Here is a 25,839-nt window from a genome sequence, read left to right as displayed (position 1 = left end):
AAAGATATAAAATGCTGTTCACTTATAAAGGACTTTTCTAAATGAAATTTAAAAAAAAAAGGGGGGGGGGGTATCAGGTGTATTAAGTGTGATTCATAATTTACAAACAAGTGTACATTTTCGTAGTTCTGATGACATTTTGTCTGAGCTAAGGTCTACAAAGAATTTTATTTTCAGATACGGGTAGGCATGGGTTAGCACACTCTAGTGGCAGATTCTAGGAAATAATTAACATTGTGAAGCATTTCATGAAGCAATTTAATGACAAAAAAACGTTGGATGATCTTTGCATTAATAGGCCTGCATTGAGGCATATTGACAGAATAAAACCTTCATTAACAATAACTATGCATTTCCAAAAGGAATTTAAACAGACTGACCTATTAGAATAGTGTTTTTGTGTGAGTAGCCTGTGATCCGTTTTGTGAAATGAGTGATTCCATTTGTACTAGTCCCATGCTTCCAAACCTGCTCACCTGAGGATGAACCTCCATCACAAGTTCAGTCCTCCACAGTACATGCCCAGAGTAAATAGAACATTCGGTTAGCCATACAAGTTGTTGAGTTTAAAGTTGTGCCACTAAATGCTGTATGCAGTCTATTGTAAACACAGGAGACAAATTGGGTTAACCCATTAAATAATTTATTGTGTTTGAGCAATCTGTGTGTAACTGTATGACATTAAGCCCACTTGTAACAAGCTTTTGCAACAACAAAAAAAGTTTTTTTCCAAACTGAGGTAAAGAGAAATTGAATGTGTTCCAAGTGTACACTTGAAACAACACACAGGAATTATACAAGATATCACTCCACACCAAACTGGCCAAGCATCTTGTGCAGTCCAGCGTTATTAATGTTTTTGCAGGAGGGGCTTGGTTCCGTTGAGGTTCTGTCAGTGGTGACTAATCCTGAGGTCGACTTTGGAAGAGTTCTGGTTAGTGTACAGTAGTTTTGCGTGAGGGTGCAGAGAGAAAATGGGAGTGTGGCGGACATCCAGAATGTCCTCCATGTGAGGCGCCATTTGATGAGGCTTGCACATCACTCCAGCTGTTTCCAGTGCCAGATGTGTGTCACCGTCCAGTCTGGTTCGACTCCCCTGGTCAGCTCCTGGTGAAACCTACGCAAGGACAGGAAGGGAGGTGGGTGTGGAACACATACCCAGAAGTATTAGATCATTAGATCATCTTCTGTATACATTTATCCAACCTACATTTCCACAAACTTGTTAATACACACAAAAAAAACTCAACCCAACTGTGAAAAAACTCAAAACAGCTGGAATAATTGGGGATGGCTCTGTATGAGATTCTACACCATGACTAATTTGTTCCTTTGTGTCTGAAGTGATTAGAGGAGTCAAAGTGTGAGTAGGTGACAGATGGAGATATTTGCAGATGTGCAACAGAGACACAAAGGAAAGAGAAGTGTGTGTGTGTGCAAACAGCTCAGAGCAAACCGATTAGCAATAATATATCCATCAAACCACTGCTGAAAATGAATGCCTGCCATAAGCTAAGAATCCATTAACTAAATAAAAAACACTTAAAGCTAGCTCTGACTTCATCAATCAATGGCATCAATTTCTCTAAGAATCTTCCTCAAGAAACTTTGGGGCTATTAAAAGTCTCCTCGGTTTATCAATCAAACAAAACAACTTAACAAGATGACTTCCTTTCTTAACCCTTTGATGAGGGACACCATTTGGGAGGGTGACACACTGGCACTTTCAATGTGTGACAAATTAATGCCATCATGGGTTAAGACTCCATAGTGTTTACAACTGCAAGTGAATCCTCTACATCAAAAAAATTCTTCCTCTACACGATAGTGAGGCAGACTTGTCTCTTACTCATACACAGCGGTCACAATCTTCTTAGATGGGTCCTCTCCGCTGTTCTCTACTCTGAAGATCCGTGTGCTCTCAGGGTCCTCAGGGATATCTGCATCTGACAGGTGCCACAAGCGCATCAAGACGTAACAAAATTTCCTCCCTGGAGATAATAACATGAACCATTAGCACTGCATTTCACACAGCTAGATGATGTTCATGCCCTTGTGTGAAGACTTTGTGTCCATTGCAAGTCCATAATATTAACTTGACTTGCAACTTATAAGACGCTGATGCTTTACTTAGATTCCGATCACATAAAACCCCTTCTCTTATAGAGCACATTGGTTGACATGACACTGAAATATGAAATATGGAGATGAGACAGTCAACACTGTACCTCGATTATCAAAGATCACAGAGACGTCTTCAGGAAGTAAAAACACAATATCATCTGAACAGATAGCTATGTTTCTTCTCTGGACATCTGATAAAACTTTGTATTTCGTCTTGACTCTTTCAACAGCCTGAAATACAGATAGTTATTCGGCTGAGAACTCTTATGAAACCTCTGCAATCTCAAAATATTTCCACCGGTAGGCCTACTCGTGTGGGCACAAAGCTGTTTGTTTAGTACCTCATCAGACATAACACCCCTCAAATCCTCAAACTTGCCATTGGAGACCATTGTAGAGACGTGTACCACAGCCTAAGAACAAAACCCACACAATATGATTAACATTTGTTTCATAAGTTGATATGTTATTTTCTGACAGTGGCCTTCATGTTATTTGAACACTCATAATCATCAAGGCAGAAACATAGTTTCCCTTTGACAATTTTCACAATGTTTCAACAGTGGCACAGCAATGACAGCTCAATAAGTGCAAAAGTAGCTACCTGCTTCACTCCAGTATCAAATTCCACGCTAGAAATATTTATATCAAAATAGAGTTCAATGAAGACCATTATGATTTTATTTCGTATCCATGAGATGGGATCTGGAATGCCCACGACAGAGATGGCTGGTCGTCTCGACTTCTTGGGCTCATTGTCACTGTCGCTGCTGTACTGTCTGAATCTCTGACAGACAAATAGCGTATTTTGTCTCCTTAGATTATGCAAGGTGCAATTAGAGAACTGTGTCCCTTCCAGCGGACGGGAGCTACATGGTTGTAGAAACGCCCAGGAGCTGAATGGGGTCTGGTTAGCAGGAGGGTTTCTCTTCCAAGGACAGGCCAACGGCTTGCACCCCATTATCCCTCCAAGTTCATGGCACGTTGCAAAGTAAGCGATGCGCTGCATTACGAGTCCCTTCGGCCCTTAACAAAAATAAAAACAATATAGTTCATTATGCATGTGGTGACGGGGATGCCGTGTCCTCTTTACAGTTTGCTTCCGGTCAACCTTATGCAACTGTCTCCCGCTGTACCCATAATGCTTTTGGAGAGAATAACCAGAATTGAGACAAATTCGAGGCAATCCAGTAGATGGAGACACATCCTAAATTGTAGATTGGTTATGCCGAAGGTAACCTCACAAACTTCTGTGGCCTCTGTCAGCGCGTAAATTGAGTGCGTAGCATGGTAAGGTGAGTGCATAAGGTGAAAGAAGGCGACTAGGTTATTCTAAAGACATAATTTACTTTTATCATGTCTTTTACATGGATTGTTTTATTAAATATAGATATTTTTTAAGACTTTCAAGAAAAACACCTTCCTTTGTGAATTTTACGCATTTTCAACATAAAGTTAGGGAATGCGTTAGACCTATCTCGCTTTATCAAATTAGCCGTATTCTATATAAAAGTCTCCAAACCAAATGAGCACATTCTGTGGGACAACCTATGGTCAACATAGCTGATTAGTATTCTGAGTAGCCTGCATACATTCCTCTTGATAACAAACAGAGCAATCTATTCTCATTTCATACCTGGGACTAAAGTAGCCTAAAATTTTCGAGTCGTTTCCGCTCGGAGCATCTCCGCCTAGCCTGCAACACAGGTGCAAAAAAATCATTGTTTCAAACGCTGAAAATTTGATCAGTAGACCAAAACATCATTACGCTCCCGCTGTTAGTGGTGATTACAGGTCACAAGCATTTGTGTTCGTGCTGTATTTCTATTTTCTTTGTGAAAGATGCTGATTTATTCACGTTTGATGAATTATTTCCACGCATGAAAGACAAGTAGAGACACCTGCGCGTTATCCACCCCCACTAAGTTCTGTAACTAATTTTATTGATAAATAATTGCTAGTGGTGCACTTGATTATTGAAAATAGCGTTCAGATATGGAAACCTTTCTAAGATGTATTATAGTAATTACCTCTGTCAGTTTGAAATGCTTTTGCATCTGTGGATTGACTGGAGCAGAATGATAAAATGATGCTCTGTCGTGACACCACACTCTTCACAGGGTTTTAAAATCTCATCGACTCGTATGGTTCGATCGTAAGCTAGAGGACTCATCCATGTCTTAACAATTGAAATTAGACGCAAACGGTTCTTAAAAGTAAACATAACGTTGTTATCACCAAGTATAGTCGTACTTGATTTATTTCTGTCCTGTCCTCGATGCGCCTGACCTAGCCTGCCTGATGAGACTGGTATAGGGATACAGGTGTAATCCAACATAAGACACCGAATGCCTGCTTGATAAAGTTGCTTTTTAACCTGTGCAATCAAGATGTCAGGCACTTATTTATTAAGTTCATGTTGTTTTAAGTTTTGATAATTATGCCATTTTAACCCAGAAATCATTGTCTACCAACAATCGGTGTGTACAGTGTTTGTGATATTCTAGATGTTCCTTGTTAAGCCACTGCAAGGCACTGTTGCCTGCGAATAAGTTTATGGTCAAATTTGGATAAAGAGGTCTAATCAGGTGTTTATTTTCCATCCAGAAAGTGGCAGGTCATAGAACACTGTTTGGGTTCTTTCTAATACAGCTAAACTAATATTCGGACACTTTGCAATTATATGAAAATCACAAATTGGTCAGGTATAAAGTTTTTCTTAGCAGTCTGGTGGTCAACTAAGTATGAGCCACAAGCATGGTTGGATTTGCTCATCAGTGCACACACACACACACACACACACACACAGACACACAGACACACACACACACACACACATCCAGAGAGAGAGAAAGAGAGAGAGATCTTTTCAAACTTTGAGGCTTTGTAATGAGAGAAATTAGTGAAAATGCAGTAATAGTTTGTTTTTTGGCAAAAATGTTTTTTTTTTTTAGATTTATTTTTTTCTATCTTTGCATAAATTAAAAAATCTGCTGAAATTTATTATTCATCTGAGATGTGATTAATATGCAAAATTATGCAAATTAAGATGCAATTAGGCTCCAATTCTCTAGTGGAATTTTCCATTATAATTTAATACAAAGTAACAGAGTAATTGGTGTCACGTGTAATTACGGTTACTCAAGTGTACTTTCAGGCATGCAAATGCTGTGCTATATGTTTGTTATCCTATGCAAATGTACCATGTGGCGCTTTAGCAAGTAGGGAGCACCTAGTTTCAGAGTATACTAGCAGTAAAAAAATGACAGTAGAATGCCCAGTAGGTGACATTGATAAGAACTGATATTTTGTAAACATTTGGGAACTTTTTGTTGGTAGTTTTTAGCATATTGAATAAAGTACTGAATTAATTTCCCTAAAGTTAAGGCAAAAACAAAAGTTATCTCTTTCACTGTCCCAACAGTGCTTCTTGAAAAGTGAGGGGCACTCCAACTGGTGAAAGTCCCCTTGTGGATGAAGTATGGCTTTAGAGAACGGGTTCTTCTTGGGAGGTAAATTGATTTTAAACTGTTAAACATGAATGGTTACATGGCCTGACATCTTCCTTGTCAGCACCATACCCCCCTCATCCTGCTAACACACACAGACACACACACACACACACACACACATACCCACAAATACGCACACACCCACACACGCACGAACGCACACACACATACACACACACACACACACACACACACACACACACACACACACATACACACCACATTTACACTACATGTATATACTCTCTGGAGCCCTGTATCTCAGTCTCTTAACCCTGGTCTATGTACCTCTCTCTCTTTCTCTCTCTTTCTTTCTCTCTCTCTCTCTCTCTCTCTCTCTCTCCCCCCCTCCACCCCCGTCTTTCAGTTCTGTCTTGTTCATGATCGCTACTCCGAACAAAGACATTGCCATCCCCCAGCTCCTGCCCCCACCCCCCCCCCCCCCAACCCCCAACCCTTTTCCAATCTCACCGCCTCCACCCTGTATGCCTGCCTGCACAACTCTCTCAAAGAACATAATCCCTCCACAAAAAAATCGAGGCACAAAGGAAACTTGAGCTCAATCCTATAACGCACGGCCACGGCACACAATGCCCCCCCCCCCTTCCCCAGCCGGCCCCCGTCCTCCCTCTTCATAAGCGCTAAATGCCCCGTGGCATGAATCAGTCTTTATCCCTCCCAGCTCAGCTGATCGGTGGCATCCCTGGGCTCGTCCATGCCACTGCACAGCCTGCCCTCGCTCGCTACGCCACGTCTCCGCATACCCCCCCCCCCCTCCCCACACACACACACACACTCACACGCAAACACACACACACACACACACACACACACACACACACGCACACACACGCACACACACGCACACACACACACACACACACACTCATACACTCATACACAAACACAAATACCACCCCCTCCCTTCCCAAAGAAAAATAATGAGCCTCCTGTTTATCTACCTGGAGACCTCAATGTCAACTCCTCAACTCAGCAGTTGGAAGCATGACTTGGCCTACATCTGACTTATTATTCATTATGGCAGTGCCTATTAAGGCTGAGATGCACTACATAAAGGGAGTCCTGAGAGACGTTGGGGGGGTGCTGATGTTTTTGCATTATGGGTGTGCGTGAGTTTATGTGTGTTGCTGCACAGGAGGAAGGGGTCAGCAAGTTCATGCAAAGTGGAGGGATGATGAAGTCAAGTTAGTGATTTAGACATGGACCTTGAAAAATGGCATAGTATGTTATAATGATGTCATTTTAGTTCATTTGTTTTTCACTGACAATAAAAGAAAAATAATCTTTTACTCTCACTAAGTGCTCTCTAAGGGAGAGGACATTGCATTTAAATTGTATTATCATTTACTATGTCACAAACTTACAATGAAACTTTCTTCCTACATAACAACACCACTCGTGAAAACAAATAAAGGGGAAGATAATAATACTGTCATTCCTTCCAGAGAGGAAGTCAGAGAGGTGTTTGTGGCACGTCTGCAGGCGCTGTGTGATCTAGGTCGGCGTTTTGCTGTTTGCTTGTTTGTGTTTGCTGCATGCAGCAGGGCTCGTTCGGTTAGCTCTCTGCCTGTGAGCTGCAGCGCTGTACCACGCACGGTAAACAAACACAGTTGTGTACGTACACACAGGCGACGCCGCCGACTCCGAGTGTGTTTTCTTCAAGCTGTAAGGCCCAGGGTGCAGGTTTGAGACAACAAATTGGGGAAGGGGGTGGTAGTAGTGATGGGTGTCGGAGCGTCAGAGCGATAGGTGTGTGTGTGTGGGGGGGTTTAGGGGGGATGGAAAGAGGGGTGGAATGCAGCGTGGGTGAGGCCGATGTAATCTCTCATGCCAGCAAAGCTGAGAGAGAGGCACTGCCTCTCTGATGTGTGGTCTCTCTTAGTACTTCACCATTCCTGACGTACCCCGACGCACAGTAAACAGGGAGTGCAACTGCGTGTCTCAACACCCCCCCCCCCCACACACACACACACACACACACACACACACACTCTCAGATTGTATCTGCGGTGCGAGGGAGAGATGCGCTTGGAATCTAGGCCATCAGCCTCGCCGAGCCTCGCTCTGTCTTCTCTGAGGTGCGGGAACCGCATGCCGAATTCTCACCTGGTTCATCCTGCCCCTCACCAACACACAGAGCAGTACACGTCTTACACACCACACATGAAGGCGTTCGGCTCAGTCTCCTGCATACTGTAACATATAGAACAGTCGCTGCGTTACAATATACTGTGTGTGTTGCTTTTACAGTTTCTAAGAAAACACACATCGGAATTGTAGCCTTGTCATTTATAATTTTCGGCTTCTGAAATATGAAATGTTTTTTAGATAGTTATACAATTTCATTAAATGTAGTTTGTGTGTTAAAGAAGGGTGTCCTTAAAGCATTGGAATATATTTTAGCAAATAAGACAAAATTACTATCATTTTTAAAGCATTATTTTTTACACTTTTTTTTTTGGCCGGAACGTATTTTTAGTTGTTGAAGAGAAAGGCAAAAACATAGCATTCCACAATCATTTAACAACAATGAATCTTTTAGCTTGTTTATATATTTCTCTCTCTCTCTCTCTCTTTCTAGAGCACTGAGTGCAGACCAAAATCGGCAGTGAGAAGGGAATGTCAGTGTGATAATAAATTCTGTAATTTGGTTTTCTTTCTCAGGGATTACTGTCATCTGCCTGCTGCCTGCCAGTACCTCTTGCCATTTCTAGGCTTGTGTTTGTACCTTGAAATATTTGCCAAATGGATTTGGTGGCTGTAATTAAATTCATCCCACCTTCCTGTGGTCTAGCAAGCCAGAAGCAAGCGCTTGTTGTAAACAGGAGGTTTTTGGTAGTGGACTTTTGGTGATTTTTGGTGAGAGGACAGAAAAAAAAAAAAAAGCAGTTGTTACCCACAACAAAATGTGCTTGCTACCTGTTCCATATGAACTTGAATTTCCTGATCTAAAAATAACTGTTGGACAGAACAATACAGGCTGTATGAGTTGTGCCCAAACCTGAATGGCAGACTGCAGACACTGTATTTGCAATAATCACTACAGGCTTGATATTTTAAAGGAAATGAGAGAGAGAGAGAGAGAGAGAGAGAGAGAGAATGTTTAAAACTTGAGGGTGGGAATAGAAACGTATTGTGTAGTTATATGGCCATGTCTGTCCTATCTCTATTAATTGATGCAAGTGATCGGGTTGGATGAAGACAACAGATTGATTGTGTTTAAGAAGGCAACAGGAAAAGATGGAAATATTTCAATGTTGAGCTTTGTGTTTATCATATATGTGTTTTTTTTATTATTATTTCCCAGAGGTATGTATCAGATTTTTTTTCCACCCAAAGAGGCCACAGGAAAGTCTAAATAAACAAAATGTAATTTCAATAGCCATTAGGTTGCAGACAGACAGAAGCAAACAGGCAAACATGCCTGGCTGGGGAGTGTAATTGACTGTACAAATGTGAGTTTCTTAAGGGAGGGTGGAGAATAGAGGGCCTGTGTGCCCGGGTAAAGGCTGTGTTTAGCTCTGTCACAGCTAATGGGATAGACACGCACTCATTTAAGCAAGCGCAGGTGAAAGCAAATGTGCCATAAGTACGCGTTTGAAGAAGGGTACAAGTCGACTTCAAAAAAAAAGAAAAAAAAATGTTTGCATTACCATTTTGACATTTGACATGTTTGACAAATTGTATGCATTACCATTTTGACATTTGAATTCTGAAGGAGCGTCTTTTAAAAGATGTGCTCCCTACAGCTGTAGTGCCACCATTTTAAAGTGGAATGCAATGCAAAAAAAATATGTTAATTAAAAAAGTCATTGCTTCGTTCGTAGAAGATGCGTGTAGCAGTAGTTCAAATAATGTGTTTGATGGTGCAACTACCATACTGCTGTTGCCAATTTGTATCATATCTGATGTACAAATTTCAATTAGGATTCATATTTGGCATGATTCTTAGTCTCCAAGGTCTAATGCCCAAGTGAATAAGCAGAATATGAAACACATCAACACCTTGCGACTTTTATGGGTTTTGATTTATGTCAGCTCTGTCTTCCCTGGAAAGCCAAGTGCTTTCTCACTCATTCAGCATGTCGTCCCAAATAAAGATCAATCACATGTCAGAACAGATCAAGTTCTGAAATGAAAACAGTGTTTGCTTAGCTGACAGCAACAAGCAACAGGCAGGACACACACAAAAGCCATACCCTAGATCTCATTGCCTCCTGAGAAATCATTGTTCATGGCACTCCAAACTGGAAACCCTAATAAGTGGGGGGGGGGGGGGGGGGTCTCACCTCTCAGCCCGAAGAGTCACCCCCCTTTCCATAATTACCCTGAGTTCACAAGTGCTTCCCAGTTGCAGTCTCGGTGACATAATTCATTATTGTTTGCCAAAAGAAATCATTTTAAATGTTTGAAGTGCTCCTTCAAGCAGAATAGCTATTAAAGGGCCCATATGCACCAGCTTAAGTGTTAAACGGTTTGTGGAAGTCAACTGGGGAGACGGGTTGTGGGGTGGGGTGGGGGCAGAGAGACTATAAACATAAATTATGGCTAATATACTGCACCAGTGGTTTTTTAACAAATGAAAAATTACCGACACAGGGAAAAACACCACACAGTCTCTTCCGCTGCTGCGGTGTCAACTCCTTCTCCTGCTGCTGCTGCTGCTGCTTCTACATAACACTCCTAATCGGCACCCGGAGGAACGGAGCGTAACTGGCGACATGAATTCACTTTGACAACTCTGATGGGTTACCTTGTTATTCATGCCCGGCTACACGGCTCGCAGTGTCTTGAGCGTTGCTTTTGATTCGTCAAGATATTTGTAAGCACCGCTGCGTAGCGCATATTTGAGATGGATCACTTTGCGCATGCCGTACGAAAGTATGGATTCCCTCATCTGAGGGAAATATGAAAATTTAATGTTTGAGGATTTCTGGGTGAACTGAATATACAAAGCTCACAAGTAACTTTTTTAAAGCACTACTGAAATGATTTGATCAAAAAAGCATACAGGTAGATAATAGATAAGCAGAATTTTTTTAAAACATATTGACATGGATTTAAATGGTGCTGACAAGCACTTTGCAAAGAATAGGACTTTTCATCGGCAGACAATGCATGCCTTTTTGGGTAAATCATTCAAAATGAGGTTGTCTATGCATTCACCACGACACCAAAGGTTCGCAGCCCGGCACAGCAGTCGGATTATAGTGAGCCTAAAGAAAGACGTGGCCTAATAGCCTCTCCCTGTGGTGGGGTCGTCTTTGTGGAGGTTTTGTGGACATTGTTTGATGGGACTGGCTATTACCATACACAAGGCATTCATCACGTTTGGTCTGCTCTTTGCGTATCTCCTTTTTAGCCGAACAGCAGGAATTATTAGGGGCTTAGCGCTCGGAGGGCCCCTGAGTGGCCGGGGTGGTGTAAGCCGCTTCGCTTCTCTTCTCTTCTCCTCGAGGCCGAGCCAGCAGCAGCAGCAGCACATCGCCGTCCAGAGGAGAGAGCGGAGCGCCAGTCAGATTCCAGACTACACGCACGCACACACGCACACACATGTACACACACACGCACACACACATATGTACACACACACGTACACGCACACACACACATATGTACACACACACACACACATATGTACACACACACACACACACACACACACACATATGTGCACACACACACTCATACACACACGCACACACACACACACACAAACGCATGCACACGCACATATGTGCACACACTCACACATATACAGTACACATTCACGCTCATGCACACACACACACACACACACACACACACCATTGAAGACAAGCCACTATTGTTATCACAGCCACTCTGATTAACCTAATCTTTAGCTCTTAGTTTTATGCCATCAATATGAAATCAATTTCTTTTTGTCAAAAAAATTGTTTTCAGAAAAAGCAGAGGGAGAGGATGGAGGGCAGGGGGGGGGGGGGGGGGGGTCTGTCTGCACTACACAACCTGCTTCTCATTTCCAGAGTCTATTCAGAGTCAGAGATGAATCGGCCGACAATGTTTGAAATTCCAGACAAGATTATTATTTGGGACCATGGTGAATGGAGAGTGGAGAATGGTGTGGGAGAGGGCTTCTGGGGGTGAGGAGGTGTTGTTGGTGGTGCTGGACGGGTGGAGGAGTGTGTGGGTGGTGAGGTGGGGGAAGGTCCACAGGAGGAGTCCTCACGACAGGGAGAGCACCACACCTCTCTGTCCCCGGCTCTCCGCGATTTGTGAGCGTGTGAAATCCGTGGCACCTTTCCTGTTTCTCTCTCCTGTTCCCTCTCTCTCCTTCCCTCTCTCTCTCTTTCCCTCTCTCTCGCTCTCCCTCTCTCCCTCCCTGGCTGAACCCGTGCCATATCTGTGATGGACTGAGGCAGCGAAAGGCAAAGGCAGCCAGGGATGAATACGGCTTAATCTTTGCACAGGCCACATGTGTGCGCATGATAACATGGATGCTTTCTTCCCCGTGCAGCGTTATTCAAAGCCGACTGCCAGGTTGCTGCTCGTGACAACCGTGTTTCTCTGCTGATATTTCAGCTCGTACCAGAAAAGAACTAGTGCACTTTATGAGGGGGTTAATGCATGTTTTTGGAAATCTTTGCCGCAAAAAAAGGGGGGAAAAAACTGAATTACCCCCCAATGCCTAACACATATTGAACGACAGATAAAGACGTCTTAGAGATGTAGACAATATTTTGAAAGCGGCCCTTAAATGGATCTCTCCATTTTGACGTGTGATATTTGATTTCTTAAGGCTCTCGCCCTTCTTCTTCTCTCTTGTGATAGAGATGGCTTGTTTGTGCTGTCTGTTGATGACAGTGTTGCAGTGTGCATCACTTTTATGGTCTTTTATTGCAGTCACGCAGAGAGGACTCGCGCTATCCCCTGGGCCAGCGTGGGAGGTTTGATGGAGACTCACACAGTATCTGACGACGCTCACACACTCAAACTGAATCTACATAGTTCTGTTTCCCCTCAACGACCAGAAAGTGAGAATATCGACTCCTTTTTTTAATACAGGGCTATATAAGCTGTGACATTCATTCTTTAACCTCTGATTATCAGTGATCTCAGTGGAACAGCACTGTCCACAGCTTGGATGGATCCCAGGTAGAGCTGGTGTTGTTTGAGAAGCACACCAGCGTCTACAGTATCAGTGTTTGGTCCTCCATTGACTACACTGCAGACAGCTCTCCTCACCTCCTCCGTCCAGCTCAGTAAAATCACAGGAGCTGTCTCATCATGACCACACAGACAATCAGAGCTATTATTATTATTATTATTATTATTATTATTATTATTATTATTATTATTGAAGAGGATCAAAATGTAGTGCTACAAAAATCTACAAAAGCATATGAAAAGCCAATTCCAAATTACCAGTTATATCCCAGTGAGACCATGTTAAATTAAAATCACTGCAAGTTTAGCTTAACTTACTCTCCAACACACACGTGCAGACAACACAAACACACACACACACACACACTCACACACACACACACACTCACACACACACACACACACACACACACTCACACACACACACACACACACACACACACACACACACACACACACACACTCACACACACACACACACACACACACTCACACACACACACACACACACACACACACACACTCACACACACACACACACACACACTCACACACACACACACACACACACACACTCACACACACACACACACACACACACACACACACAAACACACGCACACACACACTCACACACACACACACACACACACAAACACACGCACACATACAAACAAATTACAGGTTCAGAGCTAATTCATGAAAAGCAGACCGTACAAGGGATCATCTCATCACAAAATCCTTTCATTAGCTCAATAGCATGCTCGACTTCAGAAAAAAAAAAGAAAACCATCGTAGAGAGCTTGTGGTGAAAACATAACAGCATGTGGTGTTTGTGTGATAAAAAACCCCATCTATGCCTCTGTAGAGTTCTGTAGTGGCTCAGCAAGACACAACTGCAATGTCAAGACATACCTCTAATTGAAAAGTTAATTAACTTTTTGAAGCCATCAGCTGTCACTTAGGTAGATCAGATACATGCACCGTCCCCTGAGAGCAACTTTATTTCCTCTCCTAATAGCCAGGGACCCTCCGTTTGGCTGCGCTCAGACATTTGGCCAATGAATGTACCTGTTACGGAGCATTGTTTAATCAAAGCTAAATTAAGAGGACTGTATGTAGAATTTAATTTCACATGCAAATTATTTTTTGGAAAATGGGGTGCAACTGTGACAATAACACTCTCCATTAGCCCGGCTGCATCTCCTCCACCCCTGTCTCCTGTCACCTCCTCCCCCTCTTCATGCCGTTGGAGCTTCACCCTCTCATAAAGAGTTGCTCTGAAGTTTTTTGGCATCAAAACAAAATAAAAAAAATGTAAACGTGTACCAACTAATACAAACCTTTCCAGGGATTTCTCTCAATGCTTTGCAGTTCTGTTGAACAAGACATTTTGTATATATGGTGATGACTTTCAACGAGAGGTGATGCAACTAAACAAAGTTGTTGTTGTTGAAAAAAGCTGAGTGTGGTTTCGAGTGATTAGTTGTGAGTCTTACAGGCCGTTGTAGTTAAATCAGAGTATTGATTGACCTCTGTCTCCATCTGTTTATTTTATCTAAAGAGTGAAAATAATTACATTTGCAGAAAAATTCCTATCACTTGTTGTTTTGATTGCACTAGGAAAACCAGACTTTCCTATATATTTGTATCCCCTGTCTGGAAAAAAAGACTTTAATTTTCCATCAAACACTTTTCCTCCTCTTATGTGTCTTGTGTCTTTCATCCTCCTTTCTCCCCAGTGTATGTGTGTGTGTGTGTCTGTGTGTGTGTGTGTGTGTGTGTGTGTGTGTGTGTGTGTGTGTGTGTGTGTGTGTGTGAGTGTGTGTGTGTGTGTGTGTGTGCTGCTGCTGCTGAACGTCATCTGTTCCTCCTGCGGTTCGATTGTCACAGACGCTGCCTTGAGACAGGTGTTTAGTACTCTACCTTGCCCTCTACATCTCCGGCTTGTGCTAGAGGTCAGCACCGTCTTAATTGATTCCTTTTGTACTTACATTTCTTATTAGAGCGGCAAAGTTCTCCATGGGAACGCGTAATTGGTCCTCTCCTGTGACTGGTTGGGTAGAAACAGGCAGAGGAAGTAGCGCCGTCTCTATCAGAGTCCAGAGGGACCGCCAGACAAATCACCTGCTTTTTTCCCCCTTTCTTCTTCCAACACTTAACGATGGCTAATTTAACTGTTTTATTTCTGTCTCTGAGAGATATAACTAAGTCGGTCATGTTTGCACAAATGCAGACCAGTGAAATGTTCCTGTGCTCTCCCAATGCATTTAGAGGAAATAACCAACGTACATATTAGAACTAACCACATAACTGCACATTTTAACAAACTAGTCAGTTTATACTCACTTTGTATATAAATACTCCTTATTCTCAGTAGTTAAGAGTTATATGTCCAATCACATATCTGCTTGCATGCTCCTTTGGTCCCTGTGTTCTCGTCTGACTAATGGATGATGGCTTGCAACCACAGTTGCTGACTTTGGTTCAAAAGCCTGATTGTAGCGCTTGCATGACTATACTCTAAATGCACTCATTTTCCTTTCAACATATTTTTATTTGTGTGCCTTTGTGCTTTATTCTTACAGCAGTCCGACACTACAGAAAGTGAGAACCCTCATGTTGTCGTAATAACAGTATGAACCTCGTCATCAGAACCTGCTCCCCATGTTCATCCTTGTTGTTGATGACTCACCACTTGCTATTACAAATGAGAATGTGTGTATGTATTTTTGAGTTTCATGATTGTAGTGGGATTTTTTCCCTCAACCCACCCACAACTAACGTGAAGTCGTTCGCTATTTCCGTTCCACTTGTCAGATCACTCCACAAACAGAGCAGTAGTGTAGAGTATGAATGCTGTGGAACGGAGCAAGCTGTATTAAAACTTTGTTGTCACCTAAATGTGCTCACAAAAGTGACACAGTTATTGCCGATATCACTGACTCATATTCATTGTCACTTAATTTACACATGGGTTTAACTAGAGGAGGAAATAAGACGGTTTGCTTAAAAAAAAAAAAAAAACATAAGTTAGCGAAGGTTCCAGAGTGCTACCCTCTAAATCCCTGAGTTTTGTGGAGAATTTACTTTTATGTGTCATATTATTGTATGTATGTCAGGGGAGGTCAGCAGTTTGCCCTTTGATTTAAAAGAAAAAACATTTCTCTTAATATGCTATGGTACAAATATGTTACCTATAATTCTTATCCTATATATATTATACCTATATATTTCTGTTTTATTTAGAATATCCTTCAAATTAAATGTATATACTGTTATGTTGCATACATGCATAATATTATTTGCTAAATGTAATTATTTACTGCCATATATTGTTTATTTTCCATACATTTATACTATTTATTATTACAGAGCCATTTAAAAGAAAAACACATTGATAGGAAATCTCAGATTTCCCCTAAATTTTGGGGCCTGTTTCTCAGTGGTAGACCTCAAGGTTGGTTTCTGTTTTTTCGGGTATTCCCTGTCCCATGCCCTGATCAAAGATAAGTGGTACAGCAAGTTTAACTTTACAGTTTTATTTCTCAGGTTCACTTCTCTGTAGCCTCTAAGCACTTATTAGATGTGCATTTTCCTATGTTGATATATTTTAATAACTGCTGTGGCTAATCTCAGTGCTTCTCCTACACTGGTTTTCAGCAGGTTTTCCTGGTCAGCCGGGCTACTGATCTGCATATAGTCTTTGATGAGCTGCTGATAACTTTACTCCTCTCTACCCTTGAACTCTGAGCCATGAGTGCTGAACAGTGTGTTCATCTTTGGCCCCGTAATTGCAGGTGGTGCTTTGTATAGCAGCACTGGGCTGCCTCCTCAAGTGTGTGTGTGTGTGTGTGTGTGTGTCTAAGTGTCTGTTCTGTGTGTGTGTATTTCCTCCTTGTGATGCACTGGCAAAGAACATGTGCAGGGAACAAACGGTAAGCTTTTGTGTCGACCCATTCTGCTCTTGGCAAAATGTGCAAAGAATTTTTTCGGAATTTCAGAATTTTTTTTTTGTCGGTGCCGCGTGACAGTGTCCAGTCCTGGTAGCACGGAGGGGCTCGCTTTGGGCACTCTGGGAAGTGCCAGGCAAGCCTCGCATGCTTCCCCCGCTCCCTGCCCGAGCTCCATCACCGTGCAGAGCAGAGATACGCCGGGGAGGCGGACGCAGGGTCTTATCGACGTCAATCCAGATGAACAGAGAAAAACACTCCCAAATCACACAGGCACACACACACACACACACACACACACACAGATGCACACACAAACTGGGCCCACTTTCTTCATATCTGGGCAACATTAGCCATCTTTAGCTGTGACAGACCTGAGGCAAAAGGGTGAGGTGTGTTGGGGAGGGGGGCTGTTTAGGGAACAGGCTCCGCTACTGCCAAGGTGCTCAGAATTTGCCACATTTCTAAGAGCTGGTGGGCCCGTGGGCTTGCTGGCCTGTGGAGACTTAACCCACCCCCCCCCCCCCCCACACACACACACACACACACACAAACACACACACACACACGCCCCGTGGGAATCTCGGCCATCCAGAGCGCTTGGCATCCCATTCCCAGCCCACCACCCCAATCCCCCCAACCAACCCAACATATCCCAGAGCAGTGGAGGGCTATGATATGATTTCAGCAAAGGCTATTTCTGTCATGCACAATTTGAATGGGATAAAAAGGAATGCGTTAGCTCGAGGTGCTGTGCAGAGCCTGTGCCGAGCTGGGCTCTGGTTAGTCTCTGAGCTTCCTTCACACTATCAGCGACCCGCCACCCCCCCACCCCCCGCTCTCTCACGCACACACACACACACACACACACACACACACTCCCTCCTCTTCCTCTCAATACCTCAGCATGCCCACCCCACCCAGACACACACACACACACACACATTCTGAGTCTGGAGAATGAGTCAACAATAATGCTGTGAGTCCCCTTCATATGCTGTATCTGTGTCAACCACTGTGATACTGAGACACCTCTCGGGTACTTAGTCCAAGGTCAGTTTAGATGTCAGTTTTTTTAAGAGTTTAAGAGTTTGACTTTTGATGACACTAGTTGTTAAAATGTTAAGCCATGACAAATGTTAGACATGACATTACATTTAGTAGATACTGTAAACACACATATATATATATATATATACTTTTTTGATCCCGTGAGGGAAATTTGGTCTCTGCATTTAACCCAATCGGTGAATTAGTGAAACACAAACAGCACACAGTGAACACACAGTGAGGTGAAGCACACACTAATCCCGGCGCAGTGAGCTGCCTGCTTCAACAGCGGCGCTCAGGGGGCAGTGAGGGGTTAGGTGCCTTGCTCAAGGGAGCCACGGCCCACTGGTCGGGGCTCGAACCGGCAACCCTCCGGTTACAAGTCCAGAGTGCTAACCAGTAGGACACGGCTACCCAATTATTTTATGCCTTATGTATAATTTCATTGAATAATGGTTGATAGCCGTATAATATTTTTGTCATACAGCAAAAAAAAAAAAAATATATATTTTATGTCATTAAAAAAAGAATATTAGCAATACAGTAACTATTATTAACTTAAAAAAAAAGTTTTTTCACTATCTATTAATTAATGTTTATTTATTATTGCTTAAATATTTTCAGTAAAGGGTCTTATCTTCACATAAAGTATCACATTAGGTATCACACTAAAGCAATCTTTTCTCAAAGCTCCATTTGTTCAAACATGATGAAAGATTAATGTCATTCTTAATTTAGACGCATCATACATTTTGTTCTCCTTATTCATTTGCATCCTGGACACTTTTTTCCCCACCCATCCCTAACCGCTTTTGATTAATACGTAGCGGAAGCGTTTCTGAAAGAGATGTATACCATAATTCATCTGCAAAATAATCAAATCATTACCGGCTAATGACAGGCGGATGACAAATGATAGGGTGGGAGGCTCAGGCAGCCAGTCTTCCCCCATTGAAGCGCAAGGCCCCAGCGCCGCAACGCACCACGCCGCGCCGCATACTCCGAAGATGCGCTCCCCCACCTGTCAGTGGAAGCAGCCGGTAACTGTGCTGTGGCTCCGCCACTCAGATGCACTGCAGCGCTGTGTCCGCTCACACTCACACTCACACCACCACACAGCTGTTAATGAAGTCATCTGAGGTGGCGGCAATTACTGACTTCTGTCAGCATCACCAGGGGCAAGTGGTTTGGGGTGGGGTGGAGGGGAGGGGGTGGGTGGGGGTGGCTGCTCCTTACCGCCTTTGATTCTCTGTCTCTTCAGTGAGAGCAATACGACTAGCTGGTGGCAGTGTGGGTATAAAAAAGGGTCTCTTACTAATGCCACACAAGAATGAATGGTTATTTCACATCTGAAAAAAAAAAAACATCCCATATTGCTCATGTTTCTTGGACAGCATTAGACAGAATCTTAAAGTCTGCCGTACAGTATATGTAGGATTATTACCAAAACGTTTCACATAATTCACTTTAGAGCACATTGTGCAACAGCGTATGTATTGTAAATGCTATGATTAGTAATTCCTTCATTGACTTTCTGGCAGAAGAAAACATTCAGAGTTGCAAATGGAAAACCTAAAAATACCTATGTTCCTTTGTACCCCTATAGAATGCGCTTATAGTATATGACATGTATGTAACAATGTAAGAGGACAATCCAAGTGCTATTGTTTATTGATGGGGTGGTAGTCAGACTGTGTCAGAATCATATACACTACTGGTAAAAAGTTTGGGGTCACTTAGAAATTTCCATTCCACTCCATTATAGGCAGAATACCAGCTGATATCAGTGTCATCATCCAATGTTTTCTCACTTAGCCTTTTAAAATGATATCAGATTAGCAAACCGAATGTGCCTTTGGAACATTGGATGAATGGTTGCTGATAATTGTCGATGTAGATATTGCATTAAAGATCAACCATTTCTTTCTACAACAGTCGAGAACCCTTTTGCAATTATGTAAGCACGGGAAATTTCTAAGTGACCCCAAACTTTTGACAGGTAGTGTATATATTTTAAATACCTTTCTTATTTGAGTGATTAATTAGTTGTATATTTTTCGCCGACACATTTTGATGGCCTTGATGAGATTGACACATACAAATGGGAGGTCACTATGAAAGCCACTTTCCCCGCCCCTCAAAGTTAAGTCTTGATTGGATTTCACTTAGGTCTACTCTGGTGCATGCATGTGTTGCCATGGTTGCACCATGCATTTCAGCTCTATATAATTATGTTTTTGTTTTTTCAAACACATTCCATGAATCTTCAACAAATCAACAAAGGAGAAATTATGTTCTAGAGTCTTCTTTGAGAGTGTTTTAGAAGTGGGAGGGGGGACATTTCTGCTGTATTTAAAAGGGAAATTTGTGTATGATCTCGTCTGTCAACACACATGCTGGCAAAGAGGGTGGTCTGTAGTTTTAAAAAGGAATGGAATGTGGAATTTACCTGTGGTCTGTACATTCCAGCTATCTAGAGAGTGATAGTTATCTGGCATTATACAAATATCTCAGGTTTCCCAAAATGACGTTTGAACTGAAGTAACTGAAGTCGAAGTAAGCACAAGACTTAATAAAGTCATTCAAATGTTCCCCATAGTTACCATCTGAATCATTGCCTGCTTCAATTTATGGACATTAGATATCACACAATAACATATTCTTTGCATTTTGACCTTTGCATATTGTCTGCACCGTTGCAGCCTTACCATAGCTGTGACCAGTACTCCGCTCAGTCTATCACCAATGTATGGAGATCAAAATAGCACCTACTCCCACCCTCAACAAACAAGTCATCTTAAACCTCACGCGTCATGTGAAAGTCATGTAATCAGGATGTATCATGCTGCATTACCAACCAGCCCACAGATAACTGACACTTCTGATATTACACTCACACAGAGAGTGTCACAGATCAGTACCGAGTGCTCTTACATTAATCAGGCCAGCCAGGCACAACAGAGCTCCACTCACAATGGGCTTCCTTATCAGACATGCCGTCGCATGAGTTTGGATCGGCCTAATCACATCAGTTTAATTAAGCAAAAGTAATAGGCTCTCTGCAAATATGATGTCTCGCTGTGAATCCAAACACTACAGAAGCATGTCAACAGCAGAGAGCGAGAGCAGAGCTTTATGTGCAGTCAGAGGCCTGTGGTTTCGTACAGCCATCGGCCTTAGGATGTGTGTGTGTGTGTGTGTGTGTGTGTGTGTGTGTCTGAGCAGTCAGTTTGAGTGTGTGTGTGTGTGTGTGTGTGTGTGTGTGTGTGTGTGTGTGTGTGTGTCTGAACAGTCAGTTTGAGTGTGTGTGTGAGAGAGAGAGAGAGAGAGCAAGAGAGAGAGAGAGGGAGAGAGGGAGAGAAAGAAAGAGAGAGAGATTGGATTGCCCTTTAGTCTTCGAATACATGTGTGTTTCTATGTATGCGTGTGTGTATTGGGGGAGGCGGGTGAGCTGTCGTTTCAAGAGTCTTCAAATACATCTTATTTTGTGTGTGAGTGAGTGTGTGTGAGTGTTTGTGTGAGTGTGAAGTTAAGTCTAACAGTTTATATAAGATTTGTGTAAATTGGTCTCAGTACACCTAGCAATTAAGAGGATCCCAATCCATAACTCTGCCTGTCACCTCTTATTTTTTCATGTAGGGAAGGACACAGCCTCCGAATCTGGAATTTCCCCATTATTCTTGAAGTCAATGACTTATTCCAAAGCGCACGCTCACTAGTCTGCACAGAGAGGGCAGGCCCATGACTCATTAGACTCTTGATAGGTGAAATAGTGTCTCCCTTGTTACCTCCGATAAAGACCATTATGGGCAACAGTGAGATCAAGCAGTGAATGAACCCCACTGTGGGTAGGGTTCCACACCAACATGAAGCAGCACAGATCGGAGTTGCATGGAGCCATTCTTTCACACAATAAATTCTAACCACAATAACAGTATAATAAAACACATTCTGTGTATAGACCAGACGGCTGACGTTTTGCTTTGGGCATCTTTTTTAGACAAATTATCCTCTGTAGTAAGAGTGGTCTATAATTAACGTGTGCCCACTTGATGAGAATGCAGTAATGTTGTTTCTCTGTAGTCTTTAGTTGTTAGAATTAATTTTAGGTTGTTTGATGTGTTTAGATTTTTTTTCCTTTCTTTGCCAAAGTGCAGAACATTGATAGTTATGAATATGCAGTGACAGGTTCTTCAGACCACAACGTAGACTGTAATCATGCAGAGCTTCTCTCCAACTAATATGAGCATCATCAGAATGCTTATTTGCGCAATTACCTCCTAGACTGTAATATTAGACAAAAATCATAGCATAATAATAAACACACACACACACACACACACACACACATACACACAACTAAGAGCACTGAATTGGAGAATTGTAGGTATGAAGAGTATAATTCACAGACATTTACAAACACAAGTCCTCAGATTCTGCATACTAACAAGCAAATAACCTTGGCCTATTTTGTATATTCATAAAGGTCTTCACTTGAAATGTCTTGGTTGCGGCATGTGCTCAACTGAATTATTTAGCTTTTTCCATAAATATGCTCTGTTCAAGAATATAGCCTACCTTACAGTCAGGAAGTTGACTATAAGAACAAAACTATACTTTGAAACTGTTAAAAGGCTAAATTGCCTCACTGGCCATATAGTGTCACATAAGTGTGACAGTCCCACTTGTCCTATGAGCTACTGTACGTCTGTGCAGTAGGCTACTCACTGTCTGTATCACGTGTCCCCCTTGTGGTCACTTTGGGAATAAGCCAAAGCACCGTTATAATGACTCACCGTCCACATACATCCATGGCTGACGGGGATGGAGACGGGATGTTACTTATTGCGCAAGTCGGACGTGAACGTTATAGGACTACAGAAACAATAAAGCATAAAGCAACTTCACTGAACTTCCCCGTTATCTCTGAACTAGAAGTCTAAGTGTCGTAGTTAAATTAAGCGGTGATTCATATCGATACAGCAGAAAAGGGTACATATGATGATATATGAAACTACCATACCTTTCTTGCGGTGTTTGAAAAACCACACCTAAGCCAGTTTTCTGAGAAACACTCATGATCTGGCAGTTACAAAAAACGTAGTGCTAATGGCACACTTGACAGCAGTTTCTTCACAAAAGCAGAGAAGTCTGTGCCCAGTTGCTTTTATAAGCAATAGCCATCAAAACTATCCCCATAGTGGCCTCTGTTGTCTGAGTAATTTTCAGTTATTTATGCGTCAGTTTTATAGTTTTAAAAACACCGTGTCTTGTTTTTACTGGATGGTTGATTTAAGAAATGTCTTTAATATTTGCATGTCCCCCATATCCTCAGCTGAGCAACATGACATGTGAGTTAAATCCTGTACACCTACATTGGCGCAGAGTTGCTCTCCATCTGCTCGCCATCTTTATGGGTATACAGGTTGTCAATCACGCACAGAGAGGCTGAGAGTCATGCCTCGCTCCATCCAGAAGCTCGAACGGACATCCCAAAGACAAACCTCAGAATATTGCACTTGAATTTTATTTTTAATGCCTACAAATGTAGCATTCCGTGACAGCTGGCACAGACTATAAACTGATGAAATTGTTTGCATTTCTGCAGGGTAAAAATCAAGTCATATATAGACTATTTTCCGGTCCCCTTGCCAATGCAGAGATGGACAAACAAACATATCTCTCCAAATTGACTCTGTCCATTGTATTCTTCCCTGGGTAACTTTGTAATCGTGATCTTTTGTGTCAGTTCTAGTTTCTTACTACTTTCTAAGTACTTCTTAGTAATTACAGGGTGGTTGTAAATTTGTAACTATTGAACGACCTGTTACCCTTTTAAAATACCCCATATTCACGTTGACCTGAAACATTGTCAGAAGGGGACATGTATTTTACAGTGTGCTACAGAAAGAAAAGAATGCAGAAATTCTGAAGCGTTTGGCTTTCAGACGATTCGGATATTTTCCCCGTTCCACAGGAAAAGATGAGGTATGCATCACCTCGGCTGTGCAGGAGCCTCAGTGTTAAATTCAAAGAATTATCTAGATGAGTACTTTTAGTTGTTCCAGCAAAAGTCATATGGAGCTAAACTGTGACCCATTCTGCTAAAAGACATGTTCACGACAGATTTGAAACTGCAACGGTTGCGCATTTTAACAAGTTAGACTACTTTGAAATAACCGACGTAACCTAAATACAATGCATCCTCAATTTTATTTATTAAGGAATACAATTTCTATTTAATCCAGGGGTAAGAATTGCTCTGGAAACACATTCTCTGGAAAACGTCCACAAACAAATTAGTTAAACCACCTAGAGATTCAACATAAAAAATATGAAATTGGGCTGTGTCTGTCCTTCTGAAACACAAGTGATGCTCTGTTCGTGATCTTTTTATAAACATGGTCTGTTGCCTCCATTGTGTTTTTGTAATTTCGTGTGTTAGGCTATAGTTTTGAGGCAAACATTAGGCGTTAATTAAGCATCCGTCCTAATGAGACTGCAGCTGTGGCAAGGACTACACCGTCAATCGGGAATGCCTGCTTGTTGATTTTGTTCAGCTTTGTTCATAGACTAAGATTTTATCCCACTCTTCAAAATTACACAATGTGGGAAAACCACGAAAATTTGTTTTGTGAAAATTATTTTCACCACAATTCACCACTTAACCTATGTCTTGATTTGTAATTAATTGAGTCTTCAGTATCTAAGAAAATGGAGATGAATGTAGGCCCACGTTTCTGGTGTAGAATGTCAACAGACATCATCAGATGGCATGTTTGACGTTTTTTTTTATATAGGCCTATATATAGATTAATATATATAAATTCTTCAAAGAGAAGCCTTGGCTAAGCACATTATATGGTCTTCTGGGGTTGACCAAAATTATGTGCTATTGCAGTTTATTTAAAGTTAAGGATGTCTTTAAAGAATTCAAGCCTGAATGCAATTTGTAATGATTCCACCCTTTCGTGTCATTATATGGTCAAATTATTAATAAAGAAAATCACGCGCAATTGCTTAATAAGAACAAAAAGTGATGTTACTAATGACAACTTTTCTTGTTCGTGTCTCTCCTTTTAAATTAAACCACTTTTCTGACATCTCAACATGTGGTGTGTAAATATGAGAATGGATGAGTGTGAACGCGCTCCTGACAGACCACTTTCCCCCTCCTCTTATTGCGGCGCTCCCTAGAGAGCGCGCGGAAAGAGGAGCGCTGTTCAAAAATCAAAGTGGGGCAAGAGACAAGCTGCGCCACAGCTGGCAAATCATCTCGCGGAGCATCAGAGACGGGGAGGGGCGGTTCGTTTACCTGACACCCTCTCATACTGTAGAACCCTCCTCCTCGTGCCTCTATCCCCCGCTGCAGCCCACGTTGTTCGCAGTCGCATGCCATCCGTGCGCCCCGAAGTTATTAGTTGTGCAGACGGTTCGCATGTGACAGTGTTACCACCATCAATCGCAGGAGTTCTCTCATCTTTGGATCTCTCAAGGTGGGAAGAAGTTGAACAGATTTTTTGCACTGTTGATGGAAAACAAGGTTTCTCGGTGACTGCTAACTTCGAAGGTACAGTTACATATTTTACATCTTGTTTTAAAGCTATTGACATGTGTGTTACACCTGCCGTGGGGTCGCATCAAAGCTATCTTTCTTCCATGCTTTACGCTTTTCTCATTGTCATGCTCGTTAAAAACATTGGGCGATTCACACTTTTAAAACACCGGTGTATTGTCACTCAAAAAGGTGTGTCACTTTCATTTCGGCGCGAGTGCGTCGTGCGAAGGGATGTTAGCAGGCAATGTAAGTAAGCTTTTTTGCTTATTGTAGAGATTCATGGCCTTTTTTGTATTTTCCTCAAAAAAATGGATATATAGTGAGATTACAGACAGAGTTAAAAATAAGTGCAATCTGTTTGGTCTTCTGTCAGTGAGAACTCAGTGAAAACATACTTCACGCTCATGTTTGTAGTGAAAGCTACGAAGCAAGACCTTCGTATGAAGAAGAAAATGGTATATCAAAACCTTTT

The 25,839-nt window shown here is 42.1% G+C and overlaps 2 protein-coding genes across 16 annotated transcripts in view; one reads left to right on the top strand and one right to left on the bottom strand.

The window, feature by feature from the left end:
* Positions 1–258: 258 nt before the first annotated feature.
* si:dkey-82o10.4 (uncharacterized protein LOC797793 homolog) overlaps positions 259–25,839 on the bottom strand; it is a 31,629-nt gene continuing 6,048 nt past the window's right edge. Inside the window, exons 1-6 of one of the 2 annotated variants that reach the window (XM_042108492.1) lie at positions 3,761–3,819; positions 2,729–3,150; positions 2,466–2,537; positions 2,229–2,355; positions 1,850–1,991; positions 260–1,117 (exon numbers count right to left, since the gene is read on the bottom strand). In XM_042108492.1, coding sequence (XP_041964426.1) covers positions 1,039–1,117; positions 1,850–1,991; positions 2,229–2,355; positions 2,466–2,537; positions 2,729–3,133 — 825 coding nt within the window. In that variant the 5' untranslated portion in view covers positions 3,134–3,150; positions 3,761–3,819 and the 3' untranslated portion in view covers positions 260–1,038. Of the gene's footprint in view, positions 1,118–1,849; positions 1,992–2,228; positions 2,356–2,465; positions 2,538–2,728; positions 3,151–3,760; positions 3,820–25,839 lie in introns of those variants that run through there. The other variant, XM_042108491.1, reaches the window with a different exon arrangement.
* The window catches only part of LOC121721501 (DNA-binding protein SATB1), a 52,841-nt gene continuing 52,110 nt past the window's right edge, over positions 25,109–25,839 (top strand). For 4 of the 14 annotated variants that reach the window (XM_042108484.1, XM_042108485.1, XM_042108481.1 and 1 more), the window contains exon 1: positions 25,110–25,379. The gene's annotated coding sequence lies outside the window, so the exon portion shown is untranslated. Of the gene's footprint in view, positions 25,380–25,591; positions 25,614–25,839 lie in introns of those variants that run through there. The other 10 variants (XM_042108487.1, XM_042108480.1, XM_042108486.1 and 7 more) reach the window with 5 other exon arrangements.

Source organism: Alosa sapidissima, chromosome 10 (genome assembly GCF_018492685.1).
Source record: "Alosa sapidissima isolate fAloSap1 chromosome 10, fAloSap1.pri, whole genome shotgun sequence".
Classification (NCBI taxonomy): domain Eukaryota; kingdom Metazoa; phylum Chordata; class Actinopteri; order Clupeiformes; family Clupeidae; genus Alosa; species Alosa sapidissima.
This window is presented reverse-complemented; position numbering and strand designations above follow the sequence as displayed.